This window comes from Neophocaena asiaeorientalis, unplaced genomic scaffold, assembly GCF_003031525.2.
Source record: "Neophocaena asiaeorientalis asiaeorientalis breed wild unplaced genomic scaffold, Neophocaena_asiaeorientalis_V1.1 scaffold92, whole genome shotgun sequence".
Taxonomy (NCBI): domain Eukaryota; kingdom Metazoa; phylum Chordata; class Mammalia; order Artiodactyla; family Phocoenidae; genus Neophocaena; species Neophocaena asiaeorientalis.
The window spans coordinates 951,974-969,295 of record NW_020174057.1 but is presented as its reverse complement, the minus strand read 5'-3'; the positions used below and the strand labels follow the sequence as shown (position 1 = coordinate 969,295).

At 39.5% G+C, this 17,322-nt stretch overlaps 1 protein-coding gene across 1 annotated transcript in view; it reads left to right on the top strand.

Annotated features, from left to right (window-relative positions):
- The window catches only part of CFAP54 (cilia and flagella associated protein 54), a 288,982-nt gene that overhangs the window by 211,268 nt on the left and 60,392 nt on the right, over positions 1–17,322 (top strand). The window contains exons 57-61 of the mRNA XM_024754400.1: positions 189–344; positions 1,610–1,715; positions 2,664–2,760; positions 7,423–7,521; positions 8,041–8,182. Of these exons, the coding sequence (XP_024610168.1) occupies positions 189–344; positions 1,610–1,715; positions 2,664–2,760; positions 7,423–7,521; positions 8,041–8,182 (600 nt within the window). The remainder of the gene's footprint in view (positions 1–188; positions 345–1,609; positions 1,716–2,663; positions 2,761–7,422; positions 7,522–8,040; positions 8,183–17,322) is intronic.

The following is a 17,322-nucleotide window of genomic DNA, read 5'->3' as shown; positions in this document are numbered from 1 at the left end:
TTCCCTGACCGGGATTGAACCCTGGCCATTGCAGTGAAAGCCCAGAATCCTAACCACTAGGTCACCAGGGAACGCCCTCCCAGAGTTCTTCAGTTGTACCTACTGTGAGAGAAGTCTGGTACCTGGGAGGTTTGTTATGAATACTGTATATCTATTGTTCCCTCTTCATACAACTGTCTTTCTTTTAGGACATACAGTGGCCAAGCAAGTATATTATACCAGTAAAAAGAAGGATCCCTCAAAGTGGTTACCTGCCCTTCATCTTTTTGAAATAGCTTTGAAGCTCGCCAAGATATCAGGAACAGAAGAACAAGAGGTGGAAGCTGAAATCTTTTTTCAGAAAGGTAAGATGTATTTAGGGTCAGAACTATGATAAAGTTTGAGGATTATTTTTTTCCCATGAACAAAAGGCTTCTTAAAACTCTGGTCACTGATTATACAAAATACTGATTTTACAAAGGGCTTGGTGATGACAAACACCTTGGTATCTCTGCCAAACTCAGTTTTGGATAAAGAGAACACTGCGTATTTTAAGTTTATATCTAGAAAGGAAAAAAGTACTCCATTTTCGTTTCTTTTATAATTACAATTGACCTTCCTTACACAGAGTTTCATGTTTGACTCAAAAATCTCAGCATCAGCCAGTTAGCTATGAATAATGTTTCTTAAAGAATGCTTGGAAGATATTTTTTTTATTTCATTACTTAGCTAAGCATTTTAGCTAATTTCTATAAAAGATACATACCCATTTAAATTAAATAGCTATGGCAATCTATATTTATAACTTATATACAACACACATTTGCATAATACATTCATATAATTTTATTTTAGCCATGAGAAAAATGATGATGACAATTGGTATCACTTATTGAGCATCTACTAGATACTAAGCACTGTAGTTGGTGTTTTACATCTCATATTGCCAGTTCTTACAACAGCACTACAAGGTAGGCATGACCAATCCCAGTTGGCAGATGAGGTGTAGTCTGGGTAAATAACTATCTGTAAGTCCAGACGTGAACTTAACACCAGGTGGCTCTGTGCCCTGTGCATATGCTGCATGGAAACTGTGAATCCTTTTTATAGTGATTGTAAGATTTGCCTTTCCTGCCCTTCTTGCTACAGAAGTACCATTCCAGCGCCTGCATTTGAAGGCTGTGGCTCACCATGAGGGGTGGGAGCTGTGTGCAAACGAGAGTGTTTGCATCATCCGTGCTGGTTTTCAAGCGTTTGCTGACTTTCTAGGGTTTGTTCTTAGCAAAGGTATTTTCTACGATACCTGCAATGATAGAAGAAAGAAGAAAATGGATTTAGATAAAGGGAATGTGCTACAGGAGGAAGTGGGAGCACAAAGTAAGGAAATGGAGAGGAAAGTAAGATGATAAGAACAGTTGTGTCTGGAAAGTGAAAGGAGGCAGGGGGAGCCTTCCTGGGGAAGGAAGCAACAACTCCTTCCCCATTGGCTTACCTTCTAGCAAGAAACAGGAGACGGGCAGACAAAAAGGACAGCACATTCAGTTTTCCAAATTTCCTGCATAAAATATTCTGAAGTTCTAAATGATAGAAAAAGGAAAAACCATCTTTGTATATCCTTTTCTTCTTTCAGGCAAAATAGAATGTCAAATATTGGTGGAAGAGAAATCTCCAACTTTGCAACTTGAGAGTCTATTTGAAGCTATACAGCTAAGCTTGAGACATGATCAAAACTCAGGGTAAAAAAAAAAAAAAAAAAAAGACCTTTCCATTATCATGACAATGTGCGTTTGGGTTTGAGACTCGTGTTCTGGTAGTACATTGACTATTTAAGGCTGGGGCGACTGGGGCACCCTTTTCCCGCGGCAGGGCTAGTTCACTGGGGTCCATTGTGCAACAGGTTCACTGACTTCCTTTTCAAGCTTGATGCTCTTGGCTCTGCTCCAAGGCCTCATTTACAGTGATGGTTGATGATGGCGGTTAGCATGGTGATGTACTGGACTGTAAATCGCTTCTAGTCTGTACACAGATTGATCTCCTGTCAGTCCCAGGTTACAGGAGCCTCCACTAGATGTGAAATTGTATCTAGAAGGGATTTATGTGAATATTTACTCTGGTTCAGCAGTACCAAGGCTGGCCAGCTCAATTCTGTATAAAAGTCACCTTAAGATGGAGAATAAGCCAGCATTATTACAACTGCGCTGATTTAAATGGTCCCACCTGACAGGTTTGATAGTGAATACACAGACCTAACCCATACCGAATCACAGCTTTCAGCATAACTCTATGTGTCTCTTTCGAACTTACTATAATTAGTGTAGGAGAGTAGAGAGAGAGGTCTGGTTTTCCAGGCAGGTTCCTCCAGTCTTGACTGTCACTTCTTTAGTGCCTTGTGTGCTGGAATATTCCAGAATGGTCTTGATGCTCAGCTGCATTGTGGTCATAGCATGGAGTATTGCCAGCACAGGACAAGGTAGAATGCTCAGCTCTCTTCAAGAGCTTTCAATTTCAGTAGGAAGAAAGATGCCCGTGTCTAAGCCACAAGTGCTCTGAAAAGAGGATGAGTTTGGAACAGATGCTGGTTTTGCCTATTTTTGCCTTTTATTCTCTCAGAAATTGTTGACACAAGATGCAAAATGATTATGAATGGTGAGCTATCTAATAAGTACAATGCTGTATCATTTTAGGTTGATAAGAGACTCCTACCTCGAAATAGCCCTATTATTTTTGCACATGAGGAAGCCAAAGAGCAAACTTTCAGCATCACCATCAACACTTACTAAGGTAACAAACAATTTTATTAGAAATTTAAAGTATGTTGCCTTTGAACTTGCTTACTTTGCTAGCACTGTGCTGTGGAAATAAAGAAACTTTTTCTTTGTGACTTGAAGAAATTAATTCATTGCTTAATGCTCACACTCATATTTAGATACCTCCTTCGATATTTTTACAGAAGACTCTGGAAACAGATTTCACGTGGACATTTTTGCCTGTTAAAATGTTATCCATGAAATGTAGGTGTATATAAATAAGTCATCAGTATTGATCAGGAGATTGCAGGAAATGACATATTGGTTAAGCAGATGGACATGTATGGTTTTCACCACTGATATGGCTTGCAAACAGATCACCTTTTGAAAAGAGTCATTCATTCATTCATCCCATATCTATTGAGCACGTACTATGACCCAGGCCGTACTCTGGAAGGTGATAAAGCAAGGTTCAAGACAAACTCAGTGCTTGCTTCCATGCACTTACTCTTCAGTGGAGGGAGACAGATAATAAACGTGGAAAGGAAGAAAGCAAGAGGAAGAAAGGTGGGAAGTGAAGGAAGGCTGGGGGGTGCTTTAGGTGGTGAAATTTAGGATTAGGAAATAACTCTGGTTGGTGGGATTGTGAATGACTGTGGTGGAAAGAGCTGGAAAGTGGGATTTGATGGATTGGGAGGGAGCGTGCAAAGAGTGGCAGAGGCATGTACTCCCTCAAGCAGCACTTCCAAATAAGGGGCAGAAACATCTCCAGGGATCCTGTGATCCTGATGAGGTCTGAGATTTGGCCCGTCTAAGGAGCTCCTGGGTAATGCCCGTGCTGCTGGTCTGTGGGCCACACTTGAGTACCAAGGATCCAGAGAGAGTGAGATACTCTGGGCAGGAGGTTGGGTGGTTTGGAGGTGGATGAACCCAGTAACTTTGTTTTCATTTTTTATTAAAAAATGTCTAGTTTTTTATTCTTTAAGTTTCAGTAGGCATTATATATTTCATTCTTATTAAATAATCCTCTGACCCACCAAAAAATCTTCCCAGAAAATTTTGACGTCAAATCTGTAATTTTTGAGGCAGCATAAACATGACTTAAAACCTTTAGGCAAATAAGCTTTCAGTCAGCTGAACTACTCATATGGTTGCTGCCTTAGGTGGATAGCAGCTATTTTTTTTTTTTTCATCAAAATGATTACATAGAAAACTTACTTTTGTGGTGTGATAAACATCTTTATGTCCAATAAGAGAAAACAAAAATAATTTTTTCCATAGCAATTTGCAATGCAAATTAATAAGATTCTAGGATAGAAGTATATCACCTTTGGGGCCTTCTCTAGGGAGGTGGTTATAATTAATTAAGAGATTGAACAAATAAGATTTGAGTGAAAAGAATAGTATAATTCTATACAATATGATCATTATTTTCTGTGTATCTTTTTTTTTAATTAATTAATTTATTTCTGGCTGCACTGGCAGGTCTTTGTTGCTGCGTGCGGGCTTTCTCTAGTTGCGATGAGCGGGGGCCACTCCTCCTTGTGGTGTGCAGTCTTCTCATTGCAGTGGCTTCTCTTGTTGCGGAGCACGGGCTGTAGGTGTGTGGGCTTCAGTAGTTGTGGCTCACGGCTCTAGAGTGCAGGCTTAGTAGTTGTGGCACACGGGCTTAGTTGTTCCGCGACATGTGGGATCTTCCCGGACCAGGAATTGAACCTGTGTCCTCTGCATTGGCAGGCAGATTCTTAACCACTGCACCATCAGGGGAGCCCATACCACATTTTCTTGATCCATTCAACAGGTGATGGACATACGAATTGTTTCCACTTTTTGGCTATTATGATCAATGCTGCTTTGAATATTCATATACAAATTTTTTATGTGGACATATGTTTTCAATTCCTTCGGTGTATACCTGAGAATGGAATTGCTAGGTCAAATGTCAACTCTCTGTTTAGACTGTTGATGATCTGTTAGATTGTTTTCCAAAGTGGCTGTACCATTGTGTATTCCTACCAGCAGTGTATGAGGGTTCCAACTTCTCCACATACCTGATAACAATTGTTATTATTTATCTTTTTGATTATAGCCATCCTAGTGGGTATGAAGTAATATTTCATTGTGATTTTGATTTCCCTGATGGTTAATGATACTGAAATCTTTTCATGTGTTTATTAGCCATTTGTATATCTTCTTTGGGAAAATGTCTATTCAGATCCTTGGCCCATAGCCTAAATCGGGTTATCTTTTTTTATCACTGAGTTGTAAGAATTTTTAAATATATATTCTAGATATATGTCCCTTATCAGATACATAATTTGCAAATATTTTTCCCAGTTGTGGCTTGTCTTTTCATACTGTTAATTGTGTCTTTGGAAACAAAAAAGCTTTTAGTTTTAATGAAGTCCAATTTATCATCTTTTTCTTTTATGTTTTGTGGTTTTGGTAGCTCTTTACCTAACCCCAGATGTTGAAGATTTTCTCATATGTTTTCTTCTAAAAGTTTTATAGCTTTAATGTTTAACTCCATGGTCCATTTTGAATTAATCTTTTTAGTAAAGTGTGAGGTAAGGCTCTAAATTCATATTTTTGCACATAGATATCCATTTGTCTCAGCACCATTTGTTGAAAAAACTATCTTTCTTTACTGAATTGCCTTGGCTCCTTTGTCAAAAAGTTTATTGATCATAAATACAAATATTTATTCCTAGACTCCCAATTCTATTCCATTGATCCATAAATCTACCTTTATGTGAGTATCCATTGTCTTGGTTACTGTGTGGCTTGTAGTAAGTTTTTTGAAATTGGAAGGTACATGCCCTCCAGTTATTTTCTTCCCTTTCAAAATTGTTTTCACTTTGAGTCTTTTGCATTTTCATATACACTTTAGAATCTGCTTGTCAGTTTCTGCCAAAAAACTAACAGAATTTTGGTAGCCATTGTGTTGGATCTATAGATCAATTTGTGGACAGTTGGCATGTTAACAATGTCAAATCCTCCAATTCATAAATATGAACTCTCTCTTCATTTATTTAGATAGTAATTTTTCTCAAAATGTTTTTTTACTTTTCAGTGTACAAATTTTGTACATTTTTGTTAAGCTTATTTCTATTGTGAACAGGTATTTTCTTAATTTCACTTTCAGATTGTTCATTGCTGGTATACAGATATAGAGTTGATTTATGAGTATTGAGTTTTGTGTCCTGTGATTTTGCTAATAAACACATTTATTAATTCTAGAGGGGTGTGTGTGTGTATCTTGGAAGTTTTTACATAGAGCATCATGTCTCCTGCAAACAAAAACAATTTAACTTCTTCATTTCCTATCTAGATGCATTTTTTTTCTTTTTCTTACCTGTTTGCGTAAGCTAGTATCTCCTACTCAATGTTGAACACCTCTCAATCCCTCCTCAATAAAGCCTTCCTCTCAATTCAGAATGAGCTCTCGTTTTTGAATGTGTGTGTCACTAATTGTTCTTACAATATAGTTATTTAATGTTATTCTATATTCTTCACTCAATGCCTATTAACCTTGTTTCCAGAATTAAACAGGTGAATTGCCCAAGCTTATATAGTCAGTAAGCTGGCAATGGCTACACCAGAGCCTAAGTAGTTTTATTACAGTTGGCGACTGGGGTCTCCATATTTGGGACAGGACTATATTGCTTAGATTTTAGATTCCCCATGGGAAGATCTCTCCAGGTATCATCTGTCTACCTCCAAGCTTAACACTTGATCTCGGCCAGGGCCACCTTTGTGCACTGTATTTCCTGCTCTGGCATTAGCTTTATTCATTGCATTTCTTTTTCCTTGGGAGGCTTATAGCCAGAAGTAAAAGAAAGATATTTTTGTTATTGCTTGTTTTATTCTGGAGTTTTGTTGAAGATTTTAAAAATCGGCCAAAATATGACCATCAAAAATTAGAACAAGCAATCTAATTGAATAGTTTTTACAGATCAGTTAAATCTTTAAAATTGACTATTAATACTTAAAAAATGTAAAACAGATACTATGTTGCTGGTGGAGTTTCTGTTTACTTCTATACTATTGACTTTTTTATATTTAGAAGCTGAACACACACACACACCGTCCCATGTTAAACGTATCTCCGTTCACTGTCACTTTTTGCTGTTCTGTGGAACGTTATGATTACAGTCATCCCTTTAATAGTTTTGTAGTTAGAAAACTGATAGCAAATGCCTACCAAAAACCTTTAAGTAATATTCTTGTGTCTGACGTCTTTACACACAAGATATATTCAATTTCTAGATCCTCTATTAAGATGGTAAATAACATTTACTTAAAATGCAGTTTGTGTTTATTTTATTTTTATTCAAATAATGTAAGCTCATCTAGAAAATCACAAAAAAGATAAAAATAATTAAATGACCCTTAAAACCTGGGGTAACCACTGTTGACAGTTTTCTCTGCTTGTGTATACAGGGAACATATGTGTGTGCCTAGCTTTTAGAAAACGGGATCATATTATGCCTATGCTGTTTTGTAACCTATACTTTTCTTTTGCTTAAGGTAGTTTGGATGCCTTTTCATGTCAATAGATGAATATACATTATTACACTTAATGGCCATGTAGTGCTCCACTAAAATCTCATCTTCAGAAGATGAGAAAATCTATCACGAAACTTTATGATATCTTTACCTATCTTTATCATAAAACATTTGCCATATTTTTTAGGCTCTTCCCGGAAGGCATAGTTCTATTAAAGAACCAACAGTAAATCAATCCGAAATGCACAGTTTATTTGCCTGGATTGCAATAAGAGCTGCTGCACAGGTTGGTGTGACTTTTATTTAACTCTTCTTTTTATCGTCACATTTGTTAAGGCAAAACAATGTATTGATACAAGAGAAAGGAAAATATCACATTCTTTGGGATTTGCACCAATGATGTTTCTTTGGAAAGATTAGCAGTGCTCTTTATATGTGTAGTGTTTTTAATCGCTATTAGCCAGACTTGGTTTGATTCCACTTTTCTTTAATGAAAATAATGGGAGATAACACATGTGCACATATTTGACACACATTTTGGCAAGTATCTGTCATAGCTACAGGAGGTAGCCTATTCAAAATGACTTATTTATTGATTAAATTGTCAACAGTCATGATTTGTTTGACTATAGTATATACTACATGTTGGGGGAATCACATATTGTTTTTCAGTTTGTCTTTATTTTTTCCCTAATGTGTACCAAATGTTATTTTATGAATTTGCTTTTTCACATTATTTACCTAATGGATAATCTATGAATCAGAAAGCTTGCATTTATGAACTCTAATTGTGCATTAATTTTAGGTCAGTGAGGCTGTGCTGGCAATCAACCTACTTATCGGAAAGACAAATGGTAGAACTGATAAAGTTAGTCAACGGGCATTACCGAATATCCCAGAATTTGCCACCATGGATCTTTTGTCTTCATACACAGATTATTTGCTTGGTATGTTTGAATGTTAGGCATTTTATAAAATTGTAATACATGTCATGTGTAATCAAGTTTCAGAGGTTTAATTATAGAGATTTTAACTTAAAAAGGACAATAGTTTGGGGAACCTCTGGGAGAGGATGGGTTCTTAGGATCTAGCTGCTAAAATATAGGGGCCTCAGCTCACTGTACATACATACATGATACTCCATCTGCTGCTGCATTTCAGATGTAGGGCTCTGTGAAAAATACGGTATTTCCTGATGTCTGTTTATTTTCCAGTTCACACATTTCAAATGAGACCTTTTGGGATTATTTATTTGAGGGACCTTCTCTGATCCTCTAAAATGTGTACTCACTCTTACACTCTCATACGGCTCCCTGTCCTTTTTATTAGTTCTTATATATTTGTGTGTGTGTGTGTGTGTGTGTGTGTGTGTGTGCCTGTGCATGTTTGAACTGTTTCTCTTATTAAACTATTGTCAGCTTCCTGAGAGCAGGGACTTTAGCTATTTGATTTGCTGCTCTGTCTACAGGAAATCACACATTGCTTACACATAGCCGGCATTTGATATTAATATTTGTTAAATGAATGAATGAGAGGTTAGTGGAATTTAAACTTTACCTTACTGCTATGTTTTTTCTTACTTATGACGCCTTTGTTGGTTAGTAAACTATAATGTAAACCTCTAAGTCAGGTCAGCAGTAACATAGATATTGAACAATCACTTGTGCGTTTGCCCTTTCATTTATTCAAGAAGTATTTATTGAGTGCTTCTTGTGTGCTAAACACTTAGGTAGGTTCTAAGGAGCCTTACTTCCAGAAGGATATTTTAGGAATAACAGTATCTAATTTTGCTTGGTATTAGGTGAGCATTGAGCCAAAGGGAATGAAAGTGTTAACTTTAACCTGATGGGGGTGGGAACAGTCTTCCTAAAGCCTCTGAAATCACACCTATACGCAGTAGCTTACTCTGCTGGTTAAGGTTAAGTCAGCCTTAGCTGAAGAGTTCGTGTCTGAAATCATCTCCTTCATGACACTCTCCTGAAGAATAGGTGGCCCAGACTATTTTCCAACCTGAAAATGGTTTGCCCTGAGGTTAAACCATCAGATGGATTTTTATGCCAAGGTATTGTTTCCTTATTTTTATTGCCTTCATGCCTAGTAGGATTTTGCTTCATCAGATTTCCGGACCGTGGCCTGGATCTCATACTGGGTGCATGGCCTTCCTTAGAGTCCCCATAGATAGGTTCCCAGGGGACAAAGCAGGGCAGTCTGGCAGCAGGGGCTCGTCGCCGCTTTTTTCTCTTGACACTGCTCGTCAACTCAGTTCTCCCTGGTTCAGAATGCCAGGAAGGCAGTCCTCTTAGAAGCACATTATTGTTTTGCTACAAAGAGAATGCAATATTAATAATGAAGAGGGTTCAACTTATACCTTGATCCTGTCAAGCCATTTAATTTTTCTCAACCTCATTTGTCCTAATCTGAAGGCTGTGTGAATTAGATTTATTTATGGATAAGACTAAAATCTGAAAACTTTAAGACTGTGATTCAACATGGCTGGACATGGCTTCCAACATGGCTATTTCTTTTTCATAATGGCCCCGTATTACCTCTGAAACGTCTGTCTACTTTATCCTAGACATTTTCTTGTTTTACCAGTTTTTAGGCCAGGGATAACAAATAAGTTTCATCTAAAATGCTGTATTAATCAGTTACTGGCAAAATTATACTGTGTACCGAACGACCCTAAAACTCAGTGGCTAGAACAACATGACTTCATTCTCTTACTTGTCTCATGTGTTCTGCTTCAGGCTGCAGGCTGAGTTCAGGTGTACTCTGTGTACATTTGTTATGAGACCCAAGCTAAAGAGGCTGTGGCTACCTGGGGCCTGCTGTTCTCAGGGTATAAACCAGAGCACAAGACCAATACCAAGCACAGAAGCACACGTGAGGCCTAAGAAAGGCCTCATTAAATCCCATTAGGCATAGCAAGTCATATGGCCAAGTCCAATACCAGTGAGGCAGGGAATTAGACTCTGCCTGTAGAGGAAGGAAGAGGGGTGTGAATGTTTGTGGAGTGATAATCCAAACTATCACTTATGACACGTTCAATCTATGGCTGGTAGCCACCTGAGAAGAATTCTGAACTTCTGTATGGAAACACTGGAAAAGGTGCTGCAGTGATCAGTTAGTAATGTCACCCGTGGGCAATGGCATCCCCTAACCAGATGATCTTAGTTGATCCAGATGGGCAGGTAGTCTTCATCTCAGCTCTGCTTATTACTAGAAGTTATGCTTTACTTTTCTATTTTAGTGGTTTTCCTAGCATCTTCCAATTTTCAGTTTTCATTTTGTACCATTAGCACTCCTTTACTGTTGTACCAAGATAGTAATTTGAAATGAACAAATTTTAAAGTCCAATTCATTTTGTATTTTGCCTTAAGAATAGTAATTTTGCCCTCCAGTATTTTCCTAGCCGACTGATCATTAATTCATGTTATGATTTCCCTCACTTCAGTATTTGGGTTGGAAGGAAATATTGAATCCCCAACTGATTGCTGCAAATACCCAGATGGCAGTGAGGTTCATATTATAATGAATCGCTAAAGGGCAACAATAACAAATTAAAATTGTTTGATTTTCCTTGCATTAGCATATATTAGCATGCAGGAGAAAACCCCCTCAGTGATTTACCTTCACTAGCATTGACCTGTACACGATGTGGTAAGTGATATTCATTGTTTTTGTGTGCAGAGCCCTGTACCAGATATTTCTGTCCAGAGGGAGGGAGGAGTCACAGAACACACCAAGGAGTGGGTCTTGCCTTCCATGAGCTTCCAGTTTTTGGCCATCAGGACAGGCATCCACTTTGAAATTATATAAATGCAGCTTTTAAGAGGACCATATTAATTAGTGGAGGCAGATTAATGTATTTTAATCTAAAGCTGGACACAGGTGGGGTGGGCATATGAGTTTATGAGGAACTTTTTTTTCCGGAAGAAGTACATGTGGGGCAGATACAAATGAATTGGAGTCATGGATACCAGATAGGAGGGGGAGCTCATTTTCTCAGCAGAGCAGTTGATAATCAGAGAAGCATGGTGACAAAATAGACCAGTCACGTGTGGAGGATGGAATATAGATCATCTTGCCAGAACCAGAGAGCAATTGTATGATGTCTATAGAACAATAAGAGAATTGAGTGTTGTAGCTGGTCCAATTTATTGAGGTTTCTTTTACATTGTCTTGTAGGAATAGAGACCCTGAAATGATGCTGCTGGTGATATGGGACCATATTTAGATTGAATGCAAAAAACCATTTACTCCATGTCTACTTTGGGCCCAGTTATATTCAAATATACACCATCTTTTTGTCTTGATTCTCTTGTGGGCTTAATAAAAAATTCAGCTAGGATTAAAAATTATTAAATTCTATAATACACTTTGAATTAAAAGCAACATTTAGGATTAGTGGTTCCGGATGCAGCCTCTCACAACTAAATACACTTGATATATGGAAAAATATAAATACGTGTCATGCCAAAAATCAATGTTGATGAACGTACTGTCAGAACATAGAGATCTGTGGAGCAGAACTGAGAATCAACTGACCGAGAATCAACGAGTACATGCTTTGCCTCTTGAAACAGAGAAAACCGTCCATCCTGAAAAAAATATGATTTGTCTTTCCCATACTGCCTTGCCCCTGGCTCAGAGACATGGGTCAATGCCAACTAAAAACTGGGATGTCATTCCTCTACTGCTCTCTTGGCTTTTTCTATTCCTCTGAGACACAATTTCCCATAGTGGTGGGGAACTATTGGAGACACATTATATCCTCAAATCCTGAATAATTAAACCATGTACAGGTGAGAATGGAGATAAATCATTCATGCTTACAACAGTGATTTTGTGTGTGTGTGTGTGTGTGTATGAGCATGTGTGTGTATATGTGCTGTATCGATCCAGAGTGTCAGCAATTCATACAATGAGGGTATGATGAGAACCATCCTTAGCGAAGCAGAGCTGTCCTGGGCCGATGTCTGCAAGAGTCTAGATGTTCCACTCAGAGCTCTGCCCTTGGATCATGTAAATCTGAGAAAGGACGGTACCATGACCAAGGGCAGAGCATATGTTCTCCACTGTCAGACACAAGGCATGAAGAGACCCTATTCTAGACAGAGTCAACAGTGAGAAAATAAGAAACAACAGATGGCACATGTGAGAAAATATTGCCACATGAACGCAATGGGATGCTATCCTGAAGACTCAGAGGAAGATTGACCCTTGAAGGAACCAAAGGAAATCTAACAAGATGGTTTGAAACTCTTAGCAGAGCCTAAGTATTCACTCCTGATGCTGTGTGCTGCTGCTTTCTTGTGTGATTTCATTTATCCTTTAGGAAAGCCCTGTGAGAGTGTCACTATGCACATTTATTAAATGAGGCAAGGTGCTGGGAGAGGTATTGAACTCTGGGTGATGGTTCACGGCTAATATAGACCCTCATCTATACAATTCTAAAGGCAGTGCCCTGGATCGTTGTGTTGGGTGTGATAAATAAGTTTTACCAGGAAATCAAAATGCAAAATCGATACTTCTGGTCAACCTGTTGGCCTGAGCTGGCATGAAAGATGCTTCTGCCCTCCCCAATACAAACCTATTACAAAGCTGGATAAAATAGAACCAAAATTGTTTTAATTTATAGCTGAGCATGAAATCAGGAAAGGGAGATCCCAAGTCACCAAAGTAAAATGAGAAATTTTAAGCAAGAGCTGCAGCTGAGCAGTCACTGGAGCAGGAACAGCCAGGGCTGGGACTTGAATGCCTGGTGAAAGAAGGGGTCTGGAAAGAGGGCCCCGCAGGTAGGGAAAGTCAGAACCTAGCTAACTGCATAACATTGGCGTTCAGAGAGGGCTTGTCCACAAATTGAGGACTAGAAGTACGCTGCCCACTGGCCTGTGTCGCTGCAGAGCAACATGCCAAGTGCCCAGTGAGGGCCAAAAAGCAACCACAGGGGGAAGTCAGAAACCACCTAAGACTGTGAGGTTGGAATTCACACCTCCTGAATGATGCAGGGAAATTAGCATAAATACTGGCCCAGAACCGGTGAAAGCATGCACATCTGGCTGGGGATAGTGGAAACTGTTGCAAAGGAATGCTCTTCAATGCAGGGTATAAGGGACTCTCCCTCCAAGAAATTCTTCTGAAGATAAATTTAAAGACAGCACAGATGACACCTGGACAAATTTTGGCATCATTTTTGGATTATAAAGAGGAAGAAAAAATTGTAAACAGAAAAAGCAGACTCTCTACAAAGGAACAGAAATTGAACTGGTCTTAATTTTTCTCTGTGACGTTAAAGACCAAATGACAGGGACTTCCCTGGTGGTCCATTAGTAAAGAATCCACCTTCCAATGCAGGGGACGCTGGTTTGATCCCTGGTCAGGGAACTAAGATCCCACATGCTGCGGGGCACCTAAGCCCGTACACCACAAGTACTGAGCTCGTGCGCCTCAGCTAGGGAGCCTGCATGCCGCAAACTACAGAGCCCACATGCTCTGGAACTCGCACTCCACAACTAGAGAGAGAAAACCCACATGCCGTAACTAGAGAGAAGCCTGCGCGCCGCAACGAAAGATCCCACCCACATGCCTCAACAAACATCCTGCATGCCGCAACTAAGACCCAACACAGCCAAAAATAAATAAATAATAAATCTTAAAAAAAAAAAAAAAAAGACCAAATGACATTGGCCAAATATGTATCGAGGTTCTTTTTTTCTTTTAATTTAGTTCAGTTTTTTGCATAGGTAATTTATTTTCAAGAATCACAACTCAAAAGTCATATAAGGGTATGGACAGAATGTCTCCCTTCCATCTTCTCTGCAAGTGCCTCAGTTCTCCTCCCCAGAGGCAGTCAGTGTTGTCAGAATATTAAGGTCCTATTCCTGCTGTAACAACCACAAATTTAGTGGCTTAAAGCAACACAATATATTATCTTACAGTTCTGGAGTTCTGAAGTCAAAATAGGCCTTACTGGGCTAAAATTAAGGTGTCAGAAGGGCTACATTCCTCTGGAGGCATTGGGGGAGAATGTTTCCTAAGCTTTTTCAGTTTCTAGAGATGACCTGAGTTTCTTAGCTTGTGGCCCCTTCCTGTAGCTTCCAAGCCATCAGAGTAGCATCTTCAGGCTTTCTGACTCTGATACACTCAGTCTTCTGTTTCCCTTTTCAACATATAAAGGCCCCTATGATTACACTAAGCCCACATGGATAATGTAGGATAATCTCCCCATTTCAAGGTTAGTTGACAGGCAGCCTTAATTCCATCTGCAACCTTAATTCTCCTTTGCCCTGTAACCTAACATATTCACAGGTTCTGGGGATTAGGGCATGGAAATCTTTAGGGAACCATTATTCTGCCTACCACAATTGGTTTCCTGTGTTCTCTACCAGAGATATCACATGCTTATACAAACTGTCAAGGTTCTGTTACAGAGGACAGAATCCACTCCAATTTGTTTAAGCAGGAGGAGATTTATTAAAGGACTTTCAAAATCCCTGTGAGGGCTAAAGAAATTCCAGGCTGAGCATCCAGAAATGACTAAGCCATACATAACTGGATCACCAAGGGAATGCAGGTTTTTGTTTTCTTTTGTTTTATAAAGTGTCTTAGTCTGTTTGTGCTGCTATAAGTAAATACCACAGACTGGGTAGCTTATATATAAACAACAGAAATGTATTTCTTACAGGTTTGGAGGTTAGAAGTCCAGTATCAGGGCACCAGCAGATTCAGTGTCTGGTGAGGGCCCGCTTTCTGGTGCATAGATGGTGCCTTCTTGCTTTGTCCTCACATGGTAGAAAGGGCTAGGGCTCTCTGGAGCCTCTTTTATAAAGGCACTAATACCATCACTTTGGGGGGTTAGGATTTCAACATACGAATTTCAGGAGGGTGGGAACACAAACGTTCAGACCATAGCGTAAAGGAAGCTGTAGAATCAAAAATCTGCCTGCAAAATAGGAAGACTCTGCTCTAGCTGCAGCCTCACCAACCACACCACCTCTGCCAGAATCCACACAAGCAAAAGATGCTTTGACTCTTGTCTTCCGCACCACTTAGCACAGTGCCAACTTCAGGTCTTTCGTGAATGCACTGAATTGGTGATACCTAAATCTCATCCAGGGCCCTAGCTGCAAGGAAACCTCAGAAATGGGGTTTTTATCTCTGCAACTTCTTCAATATAGGTAAGCACATTCAGAGATGAGGAAAAATGTTGAGTGACTCAATATGGTGCATACTAATACACTGATATATTTTTCCCTTAAAAATACAAATAACAGGGCTTCCCTGGTGGCGCAGTGGTTGGGAGTCCGCCTGCCGATGCAGGGGACACGGGTTCGTGCCCCGGTCCGGGAAGATCCCACATGCCACGGAGCGGCTGGACCCGTGAGCCATGGCCGCTGAGCCTGCGCGTCCGGAGCCTGTGCTCCGCAACAGGAGAGGCCACAACAGTGAGAGGCCCGCGTAACGCAAAAAACAAAAACAAAAACAAAAAAAAACAAATAACAGTATAACCATTAGTATGCATAATTTTATGCTTCTTCCTCATTGCTTTTCTTCAACCTGATGTAAGTGGATCTGTTGGCAGTTTTTTTCAAATCAATACATAGCTTCTTTTTATTGTTGCATAATCTTTATAAAGATGCACCATAATTAGTCTTCCTTTGATAGATATTTAGGTTGTTTTTACCCTTTTGCTATTACATACAAATTTGTTCTAGATTTTATATATATATATATCACATATATATTTATTGACCCAATAGATATATTAACCTATGTACAAAGTTTTACACATATATGTATATTTATAAATGTCATATGTATATGATTTATATATATAGTATATGTATAATTATATATGTATAAAATTTTGTTCATAAGCTAGTATATTGATTGGGTCAATTTCCATAAGGAAAATTTCTGGATCAAAGGGTAGAATCATTTGTAATTTTGATAAGGTTTGCAAAACATCTTCCATAAAGGTTATGCCAATTTGTTTTCCTGCCAGTAATTAATAAAAAGTCATTTTTCCCCATACCTTTGTTGATACAGGTATATTATAAAAATTTTTAAACCTTTGTCAATATAGTAGGAAGGGAAGATTTAATTTTAATTTACACATCTGGACGAGGGGAAGATGGCAGAAGAGTAACACACGGAGATCACCTTCCTCCCCGCAGATACACCAGAAATACATCTACACGTGGAACAACTCCTACAGAACACCTACTGAACACTGGCAGAAGACCTTAGACCTCCCAAAAGGCAAGAAAGTCCCCACGTACCTGGGTAGGGCAAAAAAAATAAGAATAAACAGACAAAAGGATGGGGATGGGACCTGCACCACTGGGAGGGAGCTGTGAAGGAGGAAAGGTTTCCACACACTAGGAAGCCCCTTTGTGGGCTGAGACTGCGAGTGGCGGAGGGGGAAATCTAAAAGCACGGGCCCCAGAGACGGGCAGGAGACGCTAAGGCTGCTGCTGCCGCCACCAAAAAGCCTGTGTGCGAGCACAGGTCACTATCCACCCCCCCCTTCCGGGGAGCATGTGCAGCCCGCCACTGCCAGAGTCCCGGGATCCAGTGACAACTTTCCCAGGAGAACGCACGGTGTGCCTCAGGCTGGTGCAACGTCACGCCGGCCTCTGCCGCCGCAGGCTCGCCCCGCATTCTGTACCCCACCCTCCCCCCGGCCTGAGTAAGCCAGAGTCCCTGAAGCACCTGCTCCTTTAACCCCATCCTATCTGAGCGAAGAACAGACGCCCTCCAGTGACCTACACGCTGAGGCGGTGGAAATTAAAAAATACCTAGAAACAAATGACAATGGAGACATGATGACCCAAAACCTATGGGATGCAGCAAAAGCAGTTCTAAGAGGGAAGTTTATAGCAATAGTATCCTACCTTAAGAAACAGGAAACATCTCGAATAAACAATCTAACCTTGCACATAAAGCAATTCGCGAAAGTAGAACAAAAAACACCCAAAATTAGCCGAAGGAAAGAAATCATAAAAATCAGATCAGAAATAAATGAAAAAGAAATGAAGGAAACGATAGCAAAGATCAATAAAACTAAAAGCTGGTTCTTTGA